This window comes from Triticum dicoccoides, chromosome 6A, assembly GCF_002162155.2.
Source record: "Triticum dicoccoides isolate Atlit2015 ecotype Zavitan chromosome 6A, WEW_v2.0, whole genome shotgun sequence".
Classification (NCBI taxonomy): domain Eukaryota; kingdom Viridiplantae; phylum Streptophyta; class Magnoliopsida; order Poales; family Poaceae; genus Triticum; species Triticum dicoccoides.
The window spans coordinates 553,857,090-553,866,482 of record NC_041390.1 but is presented as its reverse complement, the minus strand read 5'-3'; the positions used below and the strand labels follow the sequence as shown (position 1 = coordinate 553,866,482).

The following is a 9,393-nucleotide window of genomic DNA, read 5'->3' as shown; positions in this document are numbered from 1 at the left end:
GTCACCACTTCTCCGCCGCAATCCTTCCTCGCCTACACATGCGTAGTCATGGCTCACCATTGTGTCGTCGTCGACTCATACTCAGTTCTTCGTTGTCCGTCAACCACCACTTCTGCTCACCACCGTAGCTCCACCCTTGTCTCGCCGAGCTCGAGCTTCCTAGGACACGATGTTACGCGGGCGAGAGCTCCTATTCTTCGCGCCGCATCGTGCAAAGCGAGGAATCACGCACCCCCGCCTTCTCGTGTGCGCACTTTGGGCCAGCCCAAGTGCGAGGCGGGGTGCCCTGTTTTTTGTTTCTTTTTTTTTGCTTGCTTTTACTTCGAAAATGTTCACGAATCCCAAATCTGAAAAAATGTTCATGACTTTATAAAAAATGTTCGGGGTTGTTCACAAATTCAAAAAAATGTTTTTAACTTTCAAAACATCATGAATTAAAAAATGTCCATGATTTCAAAAATTATCTGCAATTTCAAAAAACAATTACGGTTATGAAAAATTTCATAACTAAAAAAATCATGATTTTGAAAAGTGTTCATGAAATAAAAAAATGATATGTATTTTGAAAATCTTCAGTGATTTCATAATTTATTTGCAAACCTGAAAATTTTCACAATTTTACAGGATATTCACGTACTTAAAAAAATTGTTCAAAATTTTAAAGGTGTGCATCATTTTCTTAAAAATCAAGAATTTCAAAAAAAATTCGGGGATTTAAAAAAACTTTGCAAGTTGAAGATTTAAAAAAATGAAAATAACAATAAAGGAAATAATAATGAAAAATGTTTAAAAAAACTGGTTCAAGAAAGGTTTCGAATAAGAAAACAAAAAGCGACGAAGAGAAAACCACAAGAGTGAAGACTAGTAGAGACTCGTCTTTTTTCATTCTTTGCTCCTTTTTCATTCAATGAGTCCTTCGAATTTGCTAGCCTTCCTCGAAACCAGTGGGGGAAAAGGTACAACGGGTCGTCTCTTTGTACAGAGGACGAGGCGTGCCGGAGGGTGCACCTTTGATTACTATTCCCCGAGCTACGCGGGGAATAGGATTCGCCGCGTCGGGCGTTTGCCTAGGAAAGCCCATAGAATATCGTTTGCCTAGGGAAAGCCCATAGAATATCGTTAAAAGGAGTATGTCCAGATATTGATGGGTTCGGCCTAATTAAATATGGGATTTTGGGCTTTCGATGTCCCGGCAATTTATAAGCCTAACCGTGTCAGATTCTCAAAGAAAAAAAAACCGTGTCAGAGCGTTGTGGTTTACGCCTTCGAGCCTGGTTCACGTACTCCTCTCCCCGTTCCCCAACATCTTCGGCATGCGGTGCCTCGTCGCGCTCCCGGCGGTCGCCGTCCCCAGCCGCGGCTCACATCCTAACCTCAAACCCCGCCGCAGAAGCACTCTAGTAGCTATCCTTGGGAGCTGCCGCTGCGGCCGCCGCCACCTCCTTGGTGCATCCTCTGCCGCCGGCCTCCTCCATCTCGTCAACCCCCCGTGCCTCGCCGCCCCAGCCATCGACCCCGCCGTAAGCTCCTTCACGCCCAATCTTATTCCGGTCACCAATTCACTATCTGCGATGCAAATTACATGGCTTCGTGACAATCTTATATTTTACTTGGTGTGGCTTGGTGCAGGTGATGCTTGAACGGGTGCACCCAGCGAGGCCTGGCTGGTACGAGAAGCTTTACGCGACGGCCATGGACAAGGGCATGCGGTCTTATGAAGCCGAGGTATATAATTTTCCCCTAATATTTGTTCCACTGCTTTATCATTCCCAAGTTTGTCACGTGTTAACCAACTTCCATGAGACAACTCATCATAGGATTGCAAGTCTGTGTCAGCAACTGGGCAGCTAACTGAACCCACCGAACCCAAATTCTCGGATGTTTCAATCTGTGATATTGCCGGTCTGGTTTCCTATCTGATTGAATTGCACAATATGACATAGTGAACTCGTGATTCGTGAAGCGTCTCAAGTAATGCATACTTTTATTTTCATCCGGTGAGAAGATAAATGTCAGAAGTGGGCACTTGGAGTGCTGTTCTGTTAAGTGTTAGTACTTATTTGTTATATCCATGATCACCTGATCAGTAGTTTTAGTTTTCCTATAAAAAATACAGTCATATGTTTTCAGGAACGGAGATGTGATATTTACAACGTGTTATGTTCTCACTAAACATTTCACTTGGTGAAGCTTGCAGATTGCGCAGTATAAATCGAATCTCTTCTCCCAATTGTCAGTTGCGGGGGAGAACATTCTGGAGCTTGGTGTTGGGACAGGCCCCAACTTAAAGTACTATGCAAGTGCTGATGGTGTAAATGTAACTGGGGTAGATCCTAACATGTACATGGAGGAGTATTCTAGAGCAGCAGCAAATTCTGCCGGGCTTCCGCAATCAAATTTCACTTTCAGAAGAGGGGTATGGAAGTATGATGCCTTATGAGTTATGATCATGGACTAGGTGTCTGCTTACATTTTGTTAGCATGAGAACTGTTTTGTATGCATGGCTTTACCTAGGTCGCCGAAGCTTTGCCAGCAGAGGATGATTCCATGGATGCAGTTATTGGTACATTGGTGCTGTGTTCGGTAAAGGACACTGATATGGCATTAAGAGGTAACATAGTTCTAAGTTTATGTCATCTGAGAACTTCAGTTTTGTTGGTAAGGCAATTAGATGGGCTAAGCTATCCATGTGCCAAAACCATGACTAGGTTTCGACATCTTATGGGGGTTTCAACTCTAGCCTACCCGAACTTGCTTGGGACTGGAAGACTTTGTTGTTGTTGCAATTAGATTGGCTAAGAAGATACCACTTTATGACACATTCTCTATACCATCAGTTTGCCTTCCAACAGACAAAACGCATCATACTATTATTTTTTGGCTAAATGGTAACTGCCTAACTGGATTGTCCTCTGTTGATGCACTAAGATGGAAATATTTAACCCGATATACTGTTCAACATAGGGCATTCATTTACCGATAACTCCTACATACAGAACATTGAATTGCAGAGCAGTGTGTTGGCGAATTCCTAGTCAAAAAACATTTCAATGGTAAAATGACTATGATGCTATGTCATCAATTCTTGTCTAGTTAAAAGTCATTATCATTTCCTTAGGAGTACCATTTGCATTACTGAATAATGATGCATGGATTATTGGCATTGCATTTGCTATAAATAAATATTACATAGTACTCCCTCCGTCCCAAAATTCTTGTCTTAGATTTGTCTAGATACGGATGTATCAAGTCACGTTTTAGTATTAGATACATCTGTATCTAGACAAATCTAAGACAAGAATTTTGGGACGGAGGGAGTATGTTGTTTAACTGGGGCACCTAAGTTTTCCCTTCCTTTTATCTTTCTGTTTGGCTTCTTTGTGGTTTTTGTCTTTGCTTTCGGGCATTGGCAGCTCTTTTCTTCAACCTTTGGTCTGAGATTGCTGCGTTTGTATTCTTGGCCTGTTTGACCTTTTTGAATATTATGTAGAGATCTCTCTACCTTCGTTTCAAAAAGACTACAGACCACACTCTGGCCTCCATTTTTACGCATCAGACTGACCATGAGTTGAGGTTATTGGCTAGTTGGCTACTGACCTAAGTTCCATTTCTATGTTTCGGTATTTCCTTTCCTTTTAAGAACCACCATTTTCTATTTGAATAACTCTGGGCATTAACTTCTGCAGAAATAAAGGGAGTCCTAAAGCCCGGTGGTCTCTACCTATTCATTGAGCATGTTGCTGCAGCAGGTACCCCCAGCTACTAGCATGCATAACCTCTGGTGGTTGCTTGTTAATTGTTATTCTATGTTGAAGACATATGTCCCTGTGCTGCTGTGCATTGCTTGATTTCCTGCTCATTTTGTCCGCTCGTAGATGGTTCCTTCCTCCAGTTCGTGCAAGGTGCCCTTGATCCTCTGCAGCAATTTGTCGCTGACGGGTGCCACCTCACCAGGAAAACAGCTGAAAACATCAAGGAAGCCGGGTTCTCGAGCTTGAGCCTGAACGCGGTGCGCCTGTCATCTGCATATATCGTTAGCCCCCATGTTTATGGTGTAGCCTATAAATGACATACTCTGCCTGTTTGGGACGGAACTCTGTGTGGTTTATTCTGAGATAATACTCGTACTGGCACATTTCTGCTCAGTTATTGCCCCTGGAGGCCTTTCCCTTTTTTTTTCTTGAGTAAATCCTCCAGGCCTTGCTGGGCAGGCCTTGTTGTTTGCATTTCTATGAAATGGACAGGGGCGGGTGCCCTTTCTCTCTCTATAAAAACTGCAGGCCTTTCCATAGGCCGAATGGCCTACCAAAACGTCTTATACGTATTTTTTAATGGAGATTTTATTCCTTTGGGGCGCGGATGGATTCGCCCATGTCCGCGTTTGTCCGATGGGTCGTGGGTGCGTCCAACGCGCGGCCGCATCTCAAAACCTGTTCGGGGTGGACGTGAATAAAAAAAGTTTTAAAAACTTAAATGAAATGACTAAAAGAGTAAATAAACAAAGTTAAAAAAACATAAAACTTATATAGGGTATGGCCACATAACGGCCCAGTTTCATAATTAACATAAAACCAAAATAAAAAAAACGCCTCCCGCGCGCTCCTGCCGCGCCCGTCAATGGCGTGGCCGTCGTCGTCGCTGTCTTCACTGGCCGCCGGTGTCGTCGTCATCGTTGACGAGGTCGACGTAGTCCGACGGCGTCCACAAGTGGGCCGGCGGTCCGTGGTGCACGAGGGCGGCGAGCTGGAAGATGGGCGGTGCCTGCACCACCTCCTCCCGAGGCGATGCCTCCCGCTCCGGCGACCGCGGCGGCGTGAGGCACCAGTCGACGGCCCCTAGGGCGGCCGCCATCTGCTCAGCGGAGCACGACCAGCTCCACCCCTGGCCCACCAGGTCAGGGTGGAACGCGGCCACCGGCGGCTCCTTCACGACCTCCTCCTTCGGCGCCATCTCCTGCTCGGGGATGGCGACGTCGCCGACCGCGGAGAGGGCCATCGTCTCCTCGGGGTCCGCCCATTGGCGCTCGTCGTGCATGTGCTTGGAGTCCTCCAGCACACGCGCCATGAGCCGGGCCTCCTCCTCCGCCGTCATGCAAGGAGGTGGGGGTGGCGATGGAGATGGCGACGGCGACGGCGTGGGCGTCAGGCCGCACACCCGCGTACGCCCGCGCGCCTGGGGAACCGCTCGGGGCTCACGTGGCCGCCACGGCCCTGTCGACGTGCCGGCGAAGAACAACGCCCGCCGCACGTCGTGCTCATCGCGAAGCCAAGTGTCCCACAATGGCGAGTCGGGGCGTACCTCTCGTCGTAGTAGAGGTCATCCGGGAGGAGGCGGCGGTGGCGCTCGATCTCCTGGCGGCGCGCACGGCCGCTCTGCGGGAGGGCGGGATCGGCACGTGGTTGGCCGACAGGTGCCACTTATTGGGGAGGTGGACGTCGCTCCAGGGTAGCGGCGTCCTCGTTTCCCAATACCGGCGGCAGACGGCCGCCTCGATGTAGTGCCGGTCGCGCTCGCCGGCGGCCGTGGGCGCGATGGAGAACGCGGGCGGCGCGGGGGCCCGACGTGGTGGCGATGGCGACGTGGGCGTTTCCTTCTTCACTGAGCCGCGGCGGCGTCCCGACGAGGAACCAGCCTCGCGGTCGTGCTTGCCTTTGCGACCGTAGTTCCAGAGGCCAATGGCTGCGGGCGGCCAGCCGGCGAGTTCTTGGCTAGGGTTTGGGTTCGTCGCTGTCCGGTTTCGAGGAGGCCGCGGGATAGCGTGGGGCAGTGTGGACGACGACTCGTCCACGCTTCCCACTTTAAAGAAGGACGACGACATTTGAATGTGCGGATGACAGGTGGGGCTGCCCGCTCGTGCGCATTGATGTGCGGATGGGAGGTAGGTGACCGCCTGCCACACGGCCCGGACGCGGACGAGGCGCGAGTCTGCTTGGTGTCCGTCGCGATCCAAATCCGACGCAAGTTTGCGCTCGAAATGGGTCGGTCTGGACACAAAACGGATAAGATGGATCCGGGTCGTCGCGCGCTGGACCGTTTTGTTTGTCCGTTTTACTCCAAATGAACGGGGCCGGACAGGATAGGGTTGCGCGGTGGAGACAGCCTTAGGACTACGGCCCTCCCTCCCGCACACTCGCGCCGCCTCTCGCCTTCTCCGGTTCGACGGACCGACAAGTCAAAGTCTGCCGGTCTGCTGCAATTCATCGGCGGCCGCTGCTCTCCCCCAGTCAAGCCCCGCCTGCTAGTTGCTTTGTCTTGGCATCTAGTAACGATATATTTTCCAGGATAGTTCAAAGTTATATGATTTTTATTTTATAATTTTAGGGCCACGTTTTATATTTTGTCCCAGGGCCTCAAATTCCTGGTAAGGATACATTTGTGTCTGTTAGGTTTTGGCCAAGCATCGCTTTGTCTCACCTGATGTGAGACGGAGCTCCTAATCCCCATTTAGGGCGATAGGAGTCACCCAAACGCGCACCCCATACGATACAATGTGCGCCCCTTTGGGTCGGCCCTTTTGTGGGGCGCCCCTACTTTTCTTTTTCGTTTTTTATCTTTTGTTTATCTTTTTTCGTTTCTCTACTTTAAACTAAATTTCGTATTTAATAAATTTTCATGAATTTTGAAAAATGTTTCTGGAGTTTAAACGTTCTTCTCGTAATTTCAACTAAATGATCACAAATTTGAAAAGTGTTCTCCACTTTTTTTCAAAAAATATATTAATTAATATGCTTTTCACAAATTCAAACAATGTTCACAGATTTTTAATATCTTTTTAAATTTTCATTAAATGTTCACATATTCAAATAATGTTTGTGCATTTCAAAAAATGTTGCCAATTCGGGAATTGACCGATTCAAAAAATGTTCAAGAATTAAAAGAGGTGTTCCAAGAATTCGAAAAATGTTGATGTATCCAAATAATTACATCCGGATTTATCAATTATATAGAATTTCCCAAAAATGTCCTGAATTTTAGAACAAAAAACAGAAAAAGGGGAAACCTACAAAAGAAGAAGAAAATCCCAGAGAAAAAAAAAGAAAAATGTTCAGAAAACCGGTTGGGAAACAGAGAAGCAAAACACCGAAAACAGAGGAAATGGACCAGCCTATTTTTGCGGCGATGGTGCACGTATGGCCGCTATCCCCCGACCCTCACCGAAGAGTGGCCATGTGCCACTTGAGAGCTCCTATTGGACGCTCTTTGCGTCAAATTGGTGGCCAGACGCACATGGGCAGCTCGACTGGGCCGGCCCATGAAGCTTCACCGCGGGACGAAAAAGGCAAAAAGGAAAGGCAGGCGCGACGAGGAACAAATTACTGGGACGAGACTTGCCTGCTCCCCCGGCGTGTGCCCATCCGTGCTCTCGCGTATGTGGCTTGATTTGATTGGAACAAAATAAGGTCCGGCCTCATCCCCGTAAAATCAGGGGGGAGATGATTAGATTAGAAAGAAAAGAGGAAAAAAAGACAACCGTAGGATAAAGTGGGAGCACGGATGGGAGCATGGGGAAGGAGCAGGCAAGCCGGATCCAAATTACTGTAGCGAACCCGAAATTACTTGTTGTATTGATTTTTTAAAAGTATACTTTCTTTCAATGTGTCTCTTTAAACAAGTGCGCACCTTTTTTGAATTGATGAAAAAATAGAGACAGGAACATTTTTCGAATATGTGAACAAAAAAATTTGAAAAGTCAGAAATTGTTTTTGTGATAATGTGAACCACCTTTTGAATTTGTGAACAAATTTGAAACCGTGTGAACAAAGTATGAAATTCAAAAGAAATTTGTAACCGTGAACTTTTTTTGAATATGTGAACAAATTTGAAACCGCTAACATTTTTTGAATTTGTGAACAAAAATTTGAAAAATGGAACATTTCATGATATTCCGAACAAATATTCAAACAGCAAACATTTTTTTATTGGTGAACAAAAAAATAAAAATGGAATATTTCATGAAAGTATGAACAAAAGTTTAAAACCATAAACATTTTTTGAAATTCTTGAACATTTATAAATTTTCTATCCAAGTTTTGAAAACATGAAAAAAAAATTGAAATGCGAATAATTTTTTGAAAACCCGATTTTTTTTTGAAAAATGGAACAAATGTGAAATTCCAAATTTTTTTTGAAAATTTGAACAAATTTGAAAACGCAAACATTTTTTGAAAATCACATGCAAATTTTGAAAAATGACAGAAAATGTGAAATTCCATTTTTTGGAAAGCTTGAACAAATTTGAAAACGCGAACATTTTTTGAAAATCACGAACAAATTTGGAAACACCGAACACATTTTGAAACACAAACAAATTTTGTACATTTTTTTGAAAAGAACAAAATCTTTATTGAAACATGAACAAAAAGAATCAAACATTTTTTATAAAAAGCCGAATAAAGTATTGAATATAGTGAACTTTTTTGAAATTGCGATATTTCTAGAACAAAAATAAAAGAAAGGAAGAAACGTGAAAGAAAGAAACAGATAATAGCAGACCTTTTTGCATGTGTAAGACACAAGTGTTGTTAAGCTAGAGTGGCTTGATACACACCTCCAGTTGTGGGAGGTTTGAGGTTCGATTCCTCCGTCTCTTCATTTTTTTAACGAATTTCTCTGTAGGAGGCATCCAACATTGGCCGGCCCACGAACGGTCGATGGGTTTGTGAGACAGGTCGACATTTCGCCGCAAAATGCGGCGAATAGGGTTTTCCATGCCGCTGGCTACCTCGCTTTTAGGGTACCGGTAGTGGGCCGGCCGAGCAGGACGTGGGTCTTCAGGCTGACATCACCCTTTCGTCCATCAATTTTTTTCTCTTTTTATATGTGAAAAAAATTAAATGTACATACCAAACTTAAAACTACTGATTTCAAATCATGTCAGCATAATGTAAAAAAATGTTAGCACAGTTCTTGATTTTTTTATAATTTTCAAACAGAAGTTCATGAGAATGAAAAATGTTCAAGCATTTCAAAAATTATATGCAACATTTTTTGCGAGCTTTGTAAACAATGTAAAAAATATGATTGCATAGTATAAAAAAGTGTTTGTACCACTGTGTATGTGGAAATATTCCCGCCTTTAAAAAATATGCTTGTGACATTTTGAAAAATTTATATATGATGAAAAAAAAATGCTCAAGTAGGTTACAAATATATTTATTTGCACTAAAAATGTATGTGACATTTTAAAAGTATATTCACATGTTTCTAAATAAGGTCCATGAAATTTTAAAAAAAATGTACAGTGTATAATAAAATGTTCGTGTAGTTTAGAAAAATATTGGCATTAAAAATGTTCAATGTGTATTTGGGAAATGTGGCGTATATTTGAGAAAGCGTTCAAATCAAGTGTTTTAAAAAACTTTACATCATGTGTTTGAATAATATCCAACTTG

The 9,393-nt window shown here is 44.4% G+C and overlaps 1 protein-coding gene across 2 annotated transcripts; it reads left to right on the top strand.

Annotated features, from left to right (window-relative positions):
- The first annotated feature begins 1,248 nt into the window (after positions 1–1,248).
- LOC119317868 (methyltransferase-like protein 7A) lies at positions 1,249–4,176 on the top strand. 2 transcript variants are annotated; one of them, XM_037592368.1, is made up of 7 exons: positions 1,249–1,520; positions 1,630–1,725; positions 1,818–1,902; positions 2,238–2,416; positions 2,516–2,612; positions 3,688–3,750; positions 3,877–4,176. In XM_037592368.1, exons 1-7 carry the CDS (start codon positions 1,314–1,316, stop codon positions 4,068–4,070), a joined length of 921 nt encoding a protein of 306 aa, XP_037448265.1. In that variant the 5' UTR covers positions 1,249–1,313; the 3' UTR covers positions 4,071–4,176. The 2 variants fall into 2 exon arrangements, with proteins under 2 accessions (XP_037448265.1, XP_037448266.1); XM_037592369.1 differs by lacking the exon at positions 1,818–1,902 and having other exon boundaries at positions 2,198–2,416.
- Positions 4,177–9,393: the final 5,217 nt, after the last annotated feature.

What these genes read in the sequence shown, in the direction of transcription:
- LOC119317868 (XM_037592368.1), top strand. Translation starts at nt 1,314, where the DNA reads ATGCGGTGCCTCGTCGCGCTCCCGGCGGTCGCCGTCCCCAGCCGCGGC. An exon ending in CCCCAGCCATCGACCCCGCC is followed by an intron (nt 1,521 to 1,629) that starts GTAAGCTCCTTC and finishes GGCTTGGTGCAG; the next exon opens with GTGATGCTTGAACGGGTGCA. An exon ending in CACTGATATGGCATTAAGAG is followed by an intron (nt 2,613 to 3,687) that starts GTAACATAGTTC and finishes TAACTTCTGCAG; the next exon opens with AAATAAAGGGAGTCCTAAAG.